This window comes from Salvia splendens, chromosome 1, assembly GCF_004379255.2.
Source record: "Salvia splendens isolate huo1 chromosome 1, SspV2, whole genome shotgun sequence".
NCBI classification, from domain to species: Eukaryota; Viridiplantae; Streptophyta; class Magnoliopsida; order Lamiales; family Lamiaceae; genus Salvia; species Salvia splendens.
Window position 1 is genome coordinate 4,765,063 of NC_056032.1, and position 17,346 is coordinate 4,782,408.

The 17,346-nt window shown below is 39.1% G+C and overlaps 2 protein-coding genes across 2 annotated transcripts; one reads left to right on the top strand and one right to left on the bottom strand.

Annotated features, from left to right (window-relative positions):
* Window positions 1-746: 746 nt before the first annotated feature.
* LOC121794337 (peptidyl-prolyl cis-trans isomerase CYP18-1) lies at window positions 747-3,303 on the bottom strand. The gene is made up of 5 exons (XM_042192459.1): window positions 3,145-3,303; window positions 2,933-3,007; window positions 2,136-2,297; window positions 1,454-1,612; window positions 747-1,341 (listed from the first exon to the last, which is right to left on the bottom strand). Exons 1-5 carry the CDS (start codon window positions 3,145-3,147, stop codon window positions 1,258-1,260), a joined length of 483 nt encoding a protein of 160 aa, XP_042048393.1. The 5' UTR covers window positions 3,148-3,303; the 3' UTR covers window positions 747-1,257.
* A 10,737-nt stretch (window positions 3,304-14,040) lies between these two features.
* LOC121794347 (malonyl-coenzyme:anthocyanin 5-O-glucoside-6'''-O-malonyltransferase-like) lies at window positions 14,041-15,731 on the top strand. Its single transcript, XM_042192469.1, has one exon. The coding sequence runs from the start codon at window positions 14,248-14,250 to the stop codon at window positions 15,634-15,636; it is 1,389 nt and encodes a 462-aa protein (XP_042048403.1). The 5' UTR covers window positions 14,041-14,247; the 3' UTR covers window positions 15,637-15,731.
* Window positions 15,732-17,346: the final 1,615 nt, after the last annotated feature.

A 17,346-nucleotide genomic window follows, 5' to 3' on the forward strand; every position in this document is an offset into this window, starting at 1 on the left:
GAGAGGGCAACATTTCGTGGCCCTATTGTTTTTATTCATTTTACCATTGTAAAGGCCACAAGAGAGCCACAAATGGTGACCGGGCCACATTTGGTGGCCTTCAAGGGCCACCATTGTGGACACTCTAAACGGGCTTTGATTATGGCGCGGTTTATGAAAACCCTAATTCTACCCGAGCTGTGGGTTTTACTGTTAGCGCATGTGGAGGAGTATATTTACTTTTAATTGTTTTCAATTTTTTTAGTATTCTTTTTCAAAAAGTTGTCCTTTCGATTTCTTTTAAATCATTTTACGGAAAATTAATATACAAAAAAAATAAACTATATGTGCAGGACACATTAATAAAATATTTAATTTTTTATTTGTTCAGTAATTTATCATGATTTTTTATATAACATACACTGTCGTGCTTAAAGAAGTACTCTTATTTAGGGTGCATTGTCATGCTCACATGACCCTGCAACGTGCTGGACTACACAATGATTGCACGCACTATTGTGCTTAAGCATGTTATTTATATCAAATCACAAAGGCGTTGGGTGGCATTGATTTAAATAATATTTATAAATGCATATAGTTTAAATTGATTCTTCACTCTTTCGTCTTTCCTTATTTTTTATCTAGTAATTTTTCAGTCTTAATTCATTTTAAATTTATTATATTTTGTTGGTTTAGTTTGATAGTTTTGTTTACTCATTAATCAATTTAAATCTAAATTAGGAATAAGAAAGAATTAAAAAAGGGAGAAATAGAAAATACATGTGAATATTAAGATATTAGTGCTCAAGGATTACAGATGATATTATCTTTTGCGTGTTATTTTTCCCTAGCCTTCAGAAATTCAGACATAAACTTGTAAAAATAAAACGACATAATTCAAGTCTACCATAAACTGCAGACTGCAGTGCCACAACAAATGCAGCAGCTGTACCACCATCAGCTTATTTGTAAGTACCACCATCTCTAACTATTTCAATAACACAGCTATCAACAAAAACAATCTAACATCCAGTCAACAAATGCAGCAAGGACCAACTAAGTTAGACTTCATCGGATTCAGAAATGGAAACATCGGAGTAAAGAAATCAGCCGGCAGCCATTGAAGCAGTCACCAGTATAAACTATGTAGTACAATTCTACCAAGTGTTGGATTTTTTTAATATTGGGTTCTTCAGCAATTTGCACAAGGCCAGAGCCGGATGATAAAGCACAGCAGTCTTCAAACTAGGCACAGCGTTGTGTTATAAAATAAATTGTTTAACCAGCAAGTGGGTTGGCATGAATTGTTACACGGTTGGTCCTGATTTCCATGAGAGGTTTATCCCCCGGACCTGTTGGAGCCTGGAAGTTTAAACAAATGTTTGATCAGTGTAAACTATGAAAGAACTGCTGGTAATGCTCAGACAGGCGTGTTATCACCAATACGTACGAGTGAATGGATTTTTGGGCTAACCTTTTCCATTATATCAAGCACTTCAAAACCATGAATCACTTTCCCAAAGATGGTATAGAGTCCATTGAGATGAGGTTGCTTGCCATAGGTTATGAAGAACTGGCTTCCGTTAGTATTAGGCCCACTGTTTGCCATGGATAAGATACCTCTAGCATTGTGCTGAATCAGAAAGAGGAACAGTAATCAAACACAGTTACACAAACATACCATATATGTTTGTATAATTTAACTTCGAGCCTGGAAAATGATAGTATCAAGATAATAATGGTAGGTAGATCTCCCTTTCAGGACACCCAAAACAATGAACATCTCCTACATAAAAGTGAGAGGTCTCCGGCTCAATTCCCACCACTTCTATACCCTGAACAACCCCTCCTCCCCCCAAAAAAGCTCAAAATAAGATAGAACTAATAAAAAAAGGCACTCAATTTTTTATAACAAACTCATCTACGGACTTGTACTTGCTGTTTTTTGCGTCAAAAAATTAGGTGCATACATAGTACAATCAGAAAACCTCACATTGGTGCTTAGCCAATTAGAGTTATTCAGCTTTAACCAATCAAACAATTAAGAAAAGAGTCAAAAGACTGTAAGCTCCCATCTCATTGATGCATTTAGTTTTTGCATGTATCGTGTGGAAAATGAACTAAGAACTTAACGAACTAAATCTTGCAGGAGTTACCTTCAAAGACTCTCTTATCTCATCATTGAACTTTTTACCCCATATACTTGTACCACCCTTGCCAGTATTGGTTGGATCACCACCTTGTATCATGAAACCCTTAATATTTCTATGAAATATGGTTCCATCATAATAACCACTTGCAGCTAACGCCAGAAAATTCTGCAGCACAATTTTATGAGTTCAAGTAAGAAAATTATATTGTACGAGACACTGCTTATCCTGACTAAAAAGGCACCATGAAGTAGCACACGGACAGGGTCAACATTATGTCATTATAAGTGTAAAAATAAATGAGAACACATATCTAGTCACTGAAGAATCATACGACATGATTATTAATGGAGTAAGGAGTTCCGCATATTTCAAGATATTGCAAATACCTAGCAGAAGAATACTATAATTTAGAGCACCACTTCGAACTATTATTCTCGTAATATATATCAACAAACCTCCTAGATTACCAAAAGTCCTCACCCGAGTGTCTCTTAAAACAAAGACAACCAAGCATAAGAACCAGCATTTTCATAAATGAGGAGTAGTAATCTATAACAAGTACAAATGCAATTCCCTCAACTTTGATGTTGTAGCTACACAATGCTGGGCAGTTCAAGCATTTTCATAAGTGCACATAATGCTAGAATCAAACATCACGTTATTCCCGGAGATACTACCAACTACAGGACGATAGCGGTTAAAGAAATTCCCACACCCTCACTCAAAAACTAGCATAATTTTACTTAGTATTACACGCATTTATACAATTGCAACCACGCAAACTGATTTAATACACGCACCTCAGCTGTCCTCGGGACCTCGTCGCAGAAGATTTCGCACTTGATGTCGCCCAAATTCGTGTGAAGCGTCACTGACTGCAAAACACATAAATAATTTAACAAAATGAAGTAAAACGAACACAATTCACAGGTTTCACGAGCACCGGCACTCCATCTTGAAACTGTTCGACAAAAGTCCTCAACGAAAACAAACAAATATTGAAGGAAATTACCATTTTGACAGATCGATTATCGGAACTCTAAAACGATTACAGTTGAAACTGAAGTAACTCTTTAGATTATACTATCCTTCGCTGTTGAATGCTAGGAATTCTGAAGACCCTTTTTATGGCTTCTTTTTCGAATAAATTTAGATTAATAAGATAGGGAAATATTCATTCTCTACATTTTTTCTAATTCATTCTATCTTCATATATAAAAAATCATCTAATTTTATTATTTACTAGTAGTATTTCTTTTTCTTTTTATGTCTTTTTACTCTATTAGTTATATATTAAAATTTTATAGTTCAAGATTATGTTTTATAGATGAAGATAGTATATATTAAAAAATGCAATTTAAGCATAATATTACTGGCTTTGATTCAAATATTCATAATTTTATTTTTATATCACTTTCTAAAAGGCCAATGAAAGTAGAGAAATATTTATATACTAGTATTTCTTATATGACTTTCTTATTCAGTAATGTGGGATGAGTTTGTATCCCGACATACCTTTCCTCAGGCCATCCACAATGTAACGCGTTTTTGTTTTTTTGTTTTTAATTCGAATTTGTCTATTTAAACCTCGATTGTCATTCCATTTTTCATACGAACATTTCTTGCATCAGTTCTCACATCTCTCACATCTCTCCAAATCACACAAGCCAAAATGAACCACGACGACGACGACCGGAGTTCCTTGGAGGACGGTAGTCCGACCTTGACTCAAGCCTTAAATGCAGTCGTGCATGACGCAATGGCGGAATGCTTAGCCATAATTCAACGCGAGGAGGCGGCGGCGGAACCAACACAGCCATGCGCAGCTCATGAACGACATGATTGAAGAAGTGTGGGCCCGTAACCGTCGTCGCTGAGTTTGCGTATTTTTTTGTAATCCGTATTGTAATGTATTAATTTTGTAAATGAAATGAAGGTTTTTCACAATTTTTGTAGTTATTTAAATATTCAAATAGAAGAAAATGCTTAGGGCGCCCCACTGCAGGTGGAAGAGCAGGAGGATAAAATGCTGACGTGGCGGTGCATAGGGCGGGCTTTAGGGCGCCCCATTGTGGATGGCCTCAAACCAACACAACATAAATTACGTAAACTAAGATCACACATATGTCACAGGTCACCAAGGTCTTGATCAAGACCACAAAAGTCTAGCACATTTGGCACTTCACATGAAAATCACTCGACTGGACTCGGTATTAGTGAGAGGGTTCGACAATACACACTTGAACCCAACATTAGTGTGTTACTGTTTGATTTAGACCAAGCCTTGCGTTTTATTTTTGGCGTTGATGACTATAATTTGAGGGAATATGGAGTAGAGATATATTGAGATTTAGAAAGTAAGGAGCGGAGAGATGATGCACTTTCATATGTGTTTTGAAATAAGAACAAGTATGATTAAGGATAATTTTGTTCGAAAAATAAAACTCAAGTGTTCTACCATGGTATTGTCATCAAAGTCCGTCGTGCCATTGCGCACGATAAAATTGGAGGTGCAACGTGATGGGTGTGCGTTGTTGATGAGGAGCCAGAGGCAGTACCCAGTGTGATACGTACCCTGTAAATCATACTACTTGATTGGGTTGTTTATCATGACTTCACGCCATAAACTATTTTATAAAAGGTTTACAAATTCAATTTTTTCTACATTTTTATTCCATTTATCATTTATAAATACAACACCACATAACACCAACACTCATAATTTATCTTCATTTTATATCTAAATTTTGATTGATCACATAGAGAAGATAACACATGTCAATGATATTATTGTTCGATTGACACTGACGGAACCAGCTAAGGACAAGCCACCGCCATTTTACACAGGGGAGTGAGTAGTCGAGGCTGTGGGAGAATGGGGCGGTGGGAGAGAGAATTAGTTGGGCAGGAGAGGAGAAAGAGTGCTACTAGGGAGAAAGGAGGCAGAATTGGAATTCCGTAAAAATGGACTGGGATTCTTTTGATTGGGAATTTAATAATAAATCTTTTATTTTTACTCAATGGAGTATAGGGGGAAAGCCCGGAATGGAATTAAACTTAAGAGGGTCAAAATATACATAAGCAAATAATTTAAAGAATTGAGAAGGGGCATTTAAGAAGGAACTCAAATAAATATTCAAATTCAAATTTGAAGAAAAATTATATTGAAGTAAATTTGGATCCACCCCTGATGGAGTACTATTTAATATTTTACTAGTATATTTTCTTAATGTATATGGAGGATTAGTTTTAAAAAGAGTGGGAAAGTTTTTACTATATTTTAATATTTTATTACTAGTATTTTTTAAAATTTTAAGAAAAAACAATTACTCAAAATTTTGCTTCATACTCCCTCCGTTCCTTAGGCCACCCGCAATGCGTTACGTGGGTGGCTCGTGTCCCGTCCCTCCGTGACGAGACGGGCACGGGACGCGTTGCAGTGTCCCGTCCCGTTACCATTCCGCCGGAACCTCCGTCACGCCGAGACAACCCGCGAGCTGTCTCGCCACGCGCTTGAGCGACGTGGCGCGCTCCTGGGCAATGCGTGACGCCCACTCGCCGGCCCGCGAGTGGGTTTCGTCACGCTAACGCAATAAATTACTTTTTTTTAAAAAAAAATTGAATAAAAAAATTAAAATTTTGAAAACGGTATTATTACCGTTTTCGGCCATTTTCCTTTTTTTATTTATTTTTATTTTTTACTCTATAAATACTCCTATTTCATCCTCATTTCACACACAAACACACATCTACTCCTCTCAAATCATCTCTTTTTCCACACCAATTTTCATCTCAAATCATCTCTTTTATTCTTCCCCCAAATTTAACCGGTCTAATGGATCCATATGAGCAAATGCGTCGAATAATGGAAGAATCACTTGAAGAAGATCGACGCCGGGAGGCGGAGGAAGCCGCGCCGCCCCAAAGACGCTCCCGGACTTACATCCATCGTAACCGGGAGGAAGTCGCCGCAAGGTTAGTCTGCGACTACTTCTGCGATAACACGGTGTGGGGAGATACCTACTTCCGTCGCCGTTTCTGCATGCGGCGACCGCTATTTCTCCACATCGCAAATGCATTGGCAGCCCGGGAAGAGTTCTTCCAAGAAAGGTTCGACGACGTTGGGCGTCCCAGCCACGCGACGTTGCAGAAATGTACTGCAGCAATCCGTCAGCTTGTGACTGGACAAACGGCGGATGTGTTCGACGAATACCTCCACATTGGAAAAAGCACTAGGAGAATGTGCTTGATCCAATTCTGCAAAGCGTCCTGGCAACCTTCACCGACGAATTTCTCCGGAAGCCAAGTATGACAGATTGCCAGCTCCTGCTCCGCCTTCACGAAGAAGTGCACGGATTCCCCGGGATGCTTGGCAGCGTCGATTGCATGCACTTGCAATGGAAGAATTGCCCAGTGGCGTGGAGGGGGTCGTACACGAGCGGCCACAAAGGCACCCACCCACTGTTATACTCGTGACCGTCGCCGACTACCGGCTATGGATCTGGCATACGTACTCCGGGGTCCCCGGCTCGAACAACGACATAAACGTGCTCCACCAATCCGACCTCTTCGCCGAAGTTTTGGATGGTAAAGCGTCGGCCATCAACTTCACCGCTAACAACCAGCGCTATAAAATGGGGAACTATCTTGCCGACAGCATCTACCCGAAGTGGCCAACCTTCGTGAAGACGTGCACCAGGACTGTGAACGCAAAGCAGGCTCTCTTTGAGCAGAAGCAGGAGGCTGCTCGGAAGGATGTGGAGCGGACATTCGGGGTTCTCCAAGCGCGCTTTAACATTATCAAAGCCTCGGCTCGTACGTGGTTCATGGAGAGCATGGTCGACATCATGTATACGTGCATTATCTTGCACAACATGATTGTCCAAGACGAAGGACCCGAGGCGGGAGATTAGTTCGACCCTGAAGCCCCCGGAAGCTCAACCGCAAGTAGTCCGCCTTGAAGTGAAGTGCATCCGTATATACAAGAACGGTTGTCTATTCGGGTAAGGACACGTGACTCTACCGCCCACGCCCAACTCCAAGATGATCTAATGGAGCACATTTGGGCAAAATTTGGCGGAGGAAATTAAATTAAGTACTTTAAATTTTTTTTTAGGATTTTTAATTATGTTTTATTTTATTGTTTTAAGAATGTAATGTTGTAATTTTATTTTATTTAATGAAATGTGTTTTTATTAATTGAATTTGTTGGAAACAAAAATAAAAAATGAAATTGAATGAATAGTAATTTAAGGGATGGATAAGAGATGGAGGGTTGCAGGTTTCGTCCCTTAGTTAAGAGATGGAGTAAAAAAGTACAGTGGGGCCCATGAATAGTAATTTAAGGGACGGTTAAGGGACGGATAAGTGACAACGTTGCGGATGGCCTTAGGACTATGCACTATTTCCTTTTCCGTCCTTCCCCAAAAAGTATGAACATTCTAATTTTGGAAACTCTCTTCTATCTATAGGTGGGACTCATTCTCCACTAACAATACTTAAAAAAACTTTGTCTATCCATCTATCTCTTACTTTTCCAATAATATATTAAAACTCGTGTCAAACCCAAAGTTCATACTCTTTGGGGACGGATGGAGTATGAAATAATATACTGTATGTATTAATTTCTTGTATTATAGTAGTAATTTATTTGTATTGTGCTATATATAAATTGGTAATTTAATAATAGTCTCTTTGTTCATGATTTACAGTCTCATTTTGATTCGGCACGAGGTTAAAAAATGTGAAAGAAAGTAGTGGAAAAAGTTATTGAATGTAGATCCCACTTTTTTAGTAATGTGTGGGGATTCACTACCTTAAATGAAAAAAAAAAGTAAATAAAACTTTAAATTGTGGACATTATAAAATAGCAAATTGAGATGTTATTTCACAAATGAATGGAGTACTCTTAGTTTATTTTATAATATCCTTATAACTCATATGTATGTATGTTCATATAAAAATGAACTAATATCTACTTTGAATATAATCTTGGATACGTCGGAATAAAGGCTAGCCTCTTCCGCATATAACAAGGACGTGTTATGCTACACTTTTATTAAATTTTAGCCTTGGCTTCCTTAAATTTCTAGTTCCGCCACTGCCGATTGATATTTGTCGCATCCATTCCCTATGGCGTATACTTGTATGATAAACAAATACTCCAATCAAGGTAAACAAACCACGGCGTCAAATACATAAATCACTCATATCATATAAGTTTCAAAAGCCAACATTTATCATATACACATTGATACCATTATAGACTGCCGTGGAACCCTCTCACCACTCTACATGTCATACCTTTATCTACATGCAAAAATATGAAGAGAATAACATTGTCAACATATGTTAGCCGTCGAACCTGATAAACGTGAAGTTCCTATGACCTACATCAACCAAAAAATCACTGTTAACTTACTCTTGGAAAATTTGGCGATTTATATGAATCACCACTAAGCGCATAAAATCAATACTTAATTTCACAACATCTATGTCTCATAAAAATTGACATTATTTCCATTTTCGTCGATATCGTATAAATAATTCGTATTCGTTTATGGAAAGTTATTTTCTCTAATAAAATAGGTCACATACTCACATTATGCACTAATAATACACTATATTTTTTTATTTCTATCTTTCATGCTTTATTAGTTACGCACTAAAACTCGTATTATTCCCTAAATGTGTATTTTTATGGGATGGAGGGAGTATCGAACATGTTTTAACAAATATGTTTAACAAGAATTAATAAACATCATACTCATGCTGTAACATTTTTTATTTCTATCTTTCATGCTTTATTAGTTACGCACTAAAACTCGTATTATTCCCTAAATGTGTATTTTTATGGGATGGAGGGAGTATCGAACATGTTTTAACAAATATGTTTAACAAGAATTAATAAACATCATACACATGTTGTATGCATCTTTCTTCCATTTTTTTATTTTGTAATAAATCAAGTTTGATATTCATAGGGAATTTTAACCAGGGGAAGAAGAAAAAGAAGAAAATTTTTATTCAAATATTAAAAAAAAAATTGCTCGGGAGAATTTAAAAAGAAATAGTGGACATAGTGAACCAAGTTAGTCTAGAGGCAAATTGTTAGAATTTTTTTTAAATTTTGGTAATATTTCTGTTTGTTGCACAATACTTGAAAATACTATAAAGTTTAGATTTGTTCATAATTAGTTTATGTTAATTATTTTTAGTAAAATTGTATTCCCTCCATCCCGCCATCCCGTTATAAGTAACTTTTTTTTACACAAAATATTAAAAAATGATATTATTGAGTTAGATGAAGAGATAATAAAATAGGAGAGATAAATAAAAATAAAGTATTCGAGATAATAAAGTAGAATAGATAATAAAATAAAAACAAAATATTACTCCCTCTTCCCATACTAATATGCAGTCTTTCATTTTTAGTCAGTCCCACAAGAATATGTACTTTCTAATTTTAGGAACTTTTTTCTATAATGAGGTGAGACTCATTCTCCACTAACAATACTTTAATTACCTTTTATCTCTATCTCTCTCTGACTTAACCAATTTTGTATTAAAAACCGTGTCAAACTCAAAGTGCATATTCTTTGGAGACGAAAAGAGTATTTGCTAAAAAGGAAAATTAATTATTTAAATTGGACATTCAAAAATAAAAAGTTAATTATTAAAATGGGACAGATACTATATGACATAACACCCATATTTTATTATTGTATGATAATTACAAATAAATGTAGTCATTTCTAAGAGCATCAGCAATGGCGCCCGTCCCGACGGACATCCGACCAGGGTGCCGGACGTCCGCCATTGTGCAAGGTCGCGATGGATACGGACGTCCGCTGCGGACACCGGAGTTCCGCGGCGTTCTGCGGACGTCCGTAGCGACGTCCGTGCGGACGTCCCGATTTTTTTATTTTTAATTTTTTATATTTAAAAGTCTATATATACGGCTCGTTGAACTTCATTTCATTCGCACCACTTGTTTTAACAAGTTTCTCTCTCTCTAAATTTCTTTTATATATCCGTAATGGCTGGTAGTGGTAGTGGAGTGGTAGTGGTAGTGGTGGGCATTATGAACACATGATGCGGCTGATTCATGCACGTGTGCGGGAGGCATCGGATAGGGAGGAACAAGCGGCCTTGGAGCCGGCGGTCCCTCGACCCATCCATCGTCGATCTATAGTACCCCGGGACCACCTCGTTGTACACCGTCGGTTGTACGAGGATTACTTCGCTCCGGAGCCACGATATGGGGAGAACATATTCCGGCGACATTTTAGGATGCATCGTCCGCTCTTTATGCGTATCGTGGGAGCTTTAGAGAGTCGATACGGGAGGATACAGGTGCGGGAGGATACGGCGGGTAAACCCGGCCACACGCTGATTCAGAAGTGCACTGCCGCAATCAGACAGTTGGCATACGGAGGCGCGACCGACATGTTCGACGAGTACCTCCACATCGGCGAGACGACTGCCAGCGAGTGCCTGAAGTATTTTTGTCAGGGCGTTAGGGAGATATTCGGGGATAGGTATCTTCGGAAGCCTACCCCCGAAGATTGTCAGGCTCTATTGGATATGCACGAGAATCAGCACGGGTTTCCGTGAATGTTAGGCAGCATAGATTGTATGCACTGGGAGTGGAAGAACTGCCCCGCTGCCTGGAAAGGGATGTACACTACTGGTTTCAAGGGAAAGAATCCCACGATGATCTTTTGAAGCGGTAGCTGACTACCGACCGTGGATTTTGCATGCCTATTTTGGAGTAGCCGGGTCTAACAACGACATCAATGTCTTCCAGTCGTCGCCTCTTTTCAACGATCAGTGCATGGGCGTTGGTCTGGCCGTCAATTTCGTCGCCAACGGCAACCAGCACAATATGAGCTATTATTTGACGGATGGGATATACCCTATGTGGCTCGTCTTTGTGAAGACGATCAGATGCCCAACAGATGAAAAAAAGATATATTTTGCGGGTCGTCAGGAGGCAGCGCGCAAGGATGTGGAGCAGGCATTTGGTGTGCTCCAGGCTCGATGGGCGGCAGTGAAGGGTCCAGCACGGCTGTGGTATGTTAATAGCATCGCCGACATCATGTACGCATGTATTATCATACACAACATGATTGTCGAAGATGAAGGTCCAGCAATGACTGATTGGACCAATGATGATGCTGATACTGCGGGTCCAAGCCACGGCGTGGCCACTAGCAATGTACGCATGGGGATACCCCACGACGAAGTCGATCGAGTCCGTGCATTTGCCGACATGCGCCAAAAATAAGCCCATGTTCGACTCCAGAACGATATTATTGAAGAAGTATGGCAGGGGATGGGTCGTCGTTGATGTAGTTTTTAATTATTGAAATGTATTTTTTTTAATTTGGTAAAATGTACTTTTCTTTTTTTATTTAATAGAATTTTTTCCCTATTTGTGTCGAAATTTTAATTCCGGAAATTGTTTAATTTGTGAATTTGTGAATTTTTATTATTGTGGGAAGTCCGTCGGGATGTCCTTGGGGATGTCCGCCATTGTGCAGTGGGATGTCCGTATGAGGTGACATCCGCAATGGAATGTCCGTATGACGTGGCAGGAGGTGTTTTTGGGATGTCCGTCGGGGACATCCGCACCACTGCTAAGAGCACCCACAACCGTGCTCTTGCCAACGAGCACGGTTGTGGGCCCGGCCCCACTTTTTCTGCCTGCTCTTAGGCAAGAGCACAACACCCACGGCCGTGCTCTTCCGCAAAGACGAGCACAAGGGTCCCACCATTCTATTATTCAATTTAAATAAAAACATTTCCATAAAATTAAAAATCATTAAAAACTGAAATAATATTACAAATTATAAATAAAATAAAAATTACATAATTAAAATCCTACAAAATAAAATTACATAATTAAAATCCTAAACATTAAAAATTACATAATTAAAATCCTAAAAATTAAAAATTACATAATTAAATTCATAAGTGGCCGAATTTCGTCCAAATAGATGATGAATGTGTGTATTTATAGATGGTTTTAGGAATAATTTTTTTTAAAAAAAATTCAAATTTTTTTAAAAAAAAAACGGTAATAAAACGGCTATATTTTTAGGAATCCGAAAATATTTTTTTTAATTTTTGGTATTATTTTTTTATTTTTTTAAAAAAAAGAAAAAAAGAAAATGCTAACGGCCAATAGAAAAACGCCACGTCGACCTGCTCGCTGGCACGGACTGACAAGCTCACCATGGGTGCTCTGCCTCTAAGAGCATGCGCAGCGGTGGCGTCCGTCGCCACCGCCGTCCGCGCCGCTGGCACGGACGCCATCCGCCGCCGCTGCGCTCGCGCCGCTGGCACGGCGCTGCTCGATGTATTGAGCACGTCCGTGCCAGCGGACGCACACGTGGCGCGCTCCCATTCGTCAACGGCATAGCCGTTGTGTTTAAACATTTTTTATTTTTATTTTTTTAAAAATCGGTATTTAATTATAAATAATGCTAAAAAATAAAAAAAATATTTTCCAAATCCCAAAAATATGGCCGTTTTTTTCCCGTTTTTTCTGATTTTTTTTTATTTTTTTTTATTTTTTTTCCCAAAATCATCTATAAATACACACATTCATCACTCATTTATCACATCAATTCATCTCTCATTCATCTCTCATTCATAATTCTTATACAAACTATCAACACATTCAACCTTCACTCAAAACATCAAATGGATTTCACTCATCTCATGACGGAAGCGGAGCGCGAAGAACAAGAATACTACGAACAACATCGTGCCGCTTACGAAGCATATGCGGCGAATACCCCCTCTCATCCTCCTCAACGCACTAGATCAAATCGCCGCTACATCCATCGTGACCGGGAGGGAGCCCACGAAAGGCTCGTTGCCGACTACTTTGCCGACCATCCGCGGTTTCCGGCAGATTACTTCAGGCGCCGTTTTCGCATGTCAAAGCTCTTGTTCATGCGAATTGTCAACACATTGTCCGCACGTGTTGAATACTTTCAAACAGGTGTAGATGCAGCTGGCCGGCAAAGTATCACGGCGTTGCAGAAGTGTACGTGTGCCATCCGACAACTCGCTACTGGGCAAACGGCCGACATCTTCGACGAGTATTTGCATATCGGTGAGTCCACTAGAATCCTTTGTTTAAAGAATTTTTGCAAGGGCGTTCGTTCTGCTTTTGGGGATGAATTCCTTCGGGCACCCACCACCGATGATTGCCAACGGTTGCTTCGTCTTCACGAATCAGTCCATGGCTTTCTCGGAAGAGCACAGTTGTGGCTAGCTTCTACGACGAGGACGAAGCCGGAAGCTCAACAGCGAGGTCTCCCCCACGCCGAGGCGAGTATACGACGGTTGGCCAGAGGATCGAGACAAGACACACAATGCGCGATACTCGAATCCACAATCAACTACAAGAAGACCTAATCAACCACATGTGGGCGAAATTCGGCAACGAGTAGTGGTTTTTTTAATTTTTAGGATTTTAATTATGTAATTTTTAATTTTTAGGATTTTAATTATGTAATTTTTTATTTTTAGGATTTTAATTATGTAATGTTTAATTTTATTTGTCATTTGTAATATTTATTGTGGTTTTTAAATGAATTTTAATATTATGGAAATGTTATTGTTTAATTAAATTTTAAATTAATTGTGCTGTCCTTGCGGAAGAGCACAGTTGTGGGTGTTGTGCTCTTGCCAAAGAGCATGCATGAATAGTACCGTCCGGACCCACAACCGTGCCGCTGGCAAGAGCACGATTGTGGATGCTCTAATGCTCTAATGATATTTTCGGAAGTTTGCAATTAATTTACTTAACTAGTTGTGAATAGAAATCATATTATATTGGCTTTTTCCCGTTGTCTAGAGATGGGGTTTCTATCTTGACAGCTATTTTTGGCAATCCCACACAATGATTCCGTTGACATTTTGCAGAAAGCTTTTTGTATATGAAACGAGGAAAATTCGAAATTACTATGTCTAATACTAGTGCCATGCGCATTCCATGATCTACAATAAAAACAATTCAAATCTTTCGGCGACGTGTTCAATCTTTTGGACTACGATTTAATCGATTTTCAATCCTAAGAGATAGGCATCGGAATCCATGGCATCCACCACCACCACCACCATCCTCGACCGCTGCCGCATCGCGCCACCACTCGAAGGCGCCGCCGCGGCGGAGCAAACACTTCCTGTCACTTTTTTTGATATGCCATGGCTGCACTTCCATCCAACCCAGCGCCTTCTCTTCTACAAATTCCCCTGCTCCAAGGCTCATTTCATCGATTCAATTCTACCGAATTTCAAAAAATCTCTCTCCCAAACACTGAAGCACTTTTATCCAGTTGCAGGTAGCTTATTTTATCCGTTGAATTCGGATAAATTTCCTGAAATCCGGTACGTTCCCGGCGATTCCGTTCCTGTCACCGTCGCCGAGGCGTCTGAGGCTCTCGATCTCAATTTTCTTACAGGCGACCAACCGCGCGTCGCCGACGACTTCTACGCTTTTTTCTCGGAATTGCCACCGTCGGAAACCTCGCCGGAGTCGGAATTCGAGAAGATTCCGCTCATCACTGCGCAGATAACGCTGTTTCCAGATGCAGGCGTCTGCGTCGGATTCAACAACCACCACATCGTCGGAGATGCTAGCTCGATCGTGAGGTTCATCAAAGCGTGGTGCTCCGTTGCTAAATTCGGGAGCGACGATGAATTGCTGTGTTCTTCCGATTCGCTTCCGCTCTACGACCGATCCGTGGTGAGCGATCCATCCGGATTGCTGAATCACATCTGGAAGCAATTGAAGAGTTTCAGAATTGAGTCGCGGCCGCTGGAATTCCCCTTAAACAAAGTCCGATCGACGTTTATTCTGCAGAAGCGCGACATCCAGAAACTTAGGGATTTCGTCCAGGCGAAGAAACCGCACGTGACGCACTTATCGTCGTTCACGATCACGACCGCCTACGTCTGGAGCGGCTTAGCCAGATCCGCAGCGGAATCCGGCGAGGAAGTCGCCGACGACGAGCCGGAGTACTTCGCTTTCGCGGTGGACGGGCGATCGCGGACGGATCCGCCAGTCCCCGCCGCCTACTTCGGCAACTGCGTGGGAATGGGCTTGGTGGAATCGACGCACGCGGAGCTGAGAGGAGGCGACGGATTCCTGGCTGCCGTCGAGTTGATCGGAGACGAGATCGCAAACAAAATGAACAAAAAGGAAGAATTTCTCCGCGATGCCGGCGAGTGGGTGCAGACGTTCGGCAGACTGATGGCAAAACGCCTATTTGGAGTGGCGGGATCGCCTAAATTCGATCTGTACGACGCCGATTTCGGGTGGGGGAAGCCGGAGAAGCTCGAACCGGTGTCCATAGACGGCGATGGATCGATGTCGCTCTGCAAATCCAGAGAATTCGAGGGCGGTTTGGAAATCGGTGTTTCATTGCCCAAGAAGAAGATGGATGCATTTGCAAATATTTTCATTGAGGGGTTGAAGCTTTAGATTTTCTACTTTCCATTTATAAATAATAAATATTGGAAAATGAATATTAGAAAATAAATATTTCATTGAATCAATAATCCAATAATCTTGTACTATTTCCATTTTGATCAATTTAGAAAAATTAATCTATTTTTATTTTTACTAAAATGGACATCATTATCGAATATTAATATTTTTTCTATTTGTTTGGTACTTTCTTAATTCATATTGGTAATTGGTAGTAGTATTGTTATTGTAATTATAACTATTCAAGTGAAATTCAACAGGAGAATTGCAAATTTAGTACTCCTATATGTACTTTGCCAATTCCATATTTGCGATTATTAACTTTTCCTTTTCACCGGGACAAATGTGAAAAATTTGAAAGAAATAAGAGAAGGACAAGACCCAGAGATCATAAAGGGAGGAAGGAGAGTGAATTTGGATCCTCAATCTGTGACGAATTTCTTTACATAACACTCTTAGATGGGGTCGAGATCGGCGAGCGTGTCCTCATGGGTATGTTCTTCTCTTCATGAGGATGTGCGAGACTAGGGTGTTTCTTTGTTGTTGACTTTTTTAGCTTTGCTGCCGCTTGAGTGTTTTGTTTCTATTCTTACTCTCCGTTTGTGCTCTAGGTTTGTCGGGGTGCCCCCGGTCTCAGAAGATATTGGGAGATTGTGAGGTGTTTTGGCTTTGGCTCATGTGCATGTGTTTGTTTTGCTGCAGAGCTTTGTTGGTGTTTTGCTGAACTTTTGCTCCCTACCCTCATTAATTTGAGCATTTTACTTCTATATCAAAAAAATCATACTCGAAATATTCTTACAAATATCTAACCTTTTATATATAATACTCTGTTGAGAATATTTTTACAATATTTTGAACTCAAGATACCATTTCTTTATAATGGGCTATTTTAGTTACTTTAGAAAGCAATAAAATGACATAGAGCTCAAAGAGCTAAAACCATCTCCAATAATTTAAAACTCAAAATAGAGTAGGCAATTAGTTTAAGGTATAGGGTTACAATAGTCCAAAATCAATTCTATTTTTCTCATTTTTAAGTAAAATAGTAATTTTTTGAGTTTACACTAAAATAAACTCATATCACTTTTTCAAATTTTATGAATTATGTAGTAAATGATAATATTCTTTTAAGTTTGAATTTAGTGCAAATTGTTTTAATAAAATTACTATTTAATGTGTCATTTCCACTAAAATGAGTTTAAGTTTAGTGTAAATAGTTTGGAGATTCTCTAACACAACATAATTTTTTGTTCCAATCAAGACAATTTTTTGGCATAAAATTTAATTTCTCCCAAACTCTCTATTTTGTTCAGATTGATTTGGATTCGTTAGAAGATCGAAACTATTTTTAATAAAAATTAGAAGTGGAAATAATATTGAAATATCGATATAGCACATTTATTGTATCAAAAAAACCTAAATTTTAATATGATTGTAATTGTAATTTTAGATAATAATACTATTAATAATATGAATCTACTATTCATTAATACTAATTCAACTATTTTCTACTTAGTTTTTGTTTGTTTACCAAAATTCTTTTAGGAATGAGAGGAAGTATTGTACAAGCGTACAACGTAACCAAAGAATATGGTTGTGATAGTGATCAGTCTAACTAGCTACACGTGTCAAGGATATCAATCAGGCCAATCCAACGAATTTTGGGTCAGTTCTACTCATATATCTCATGGTACTCACACTATT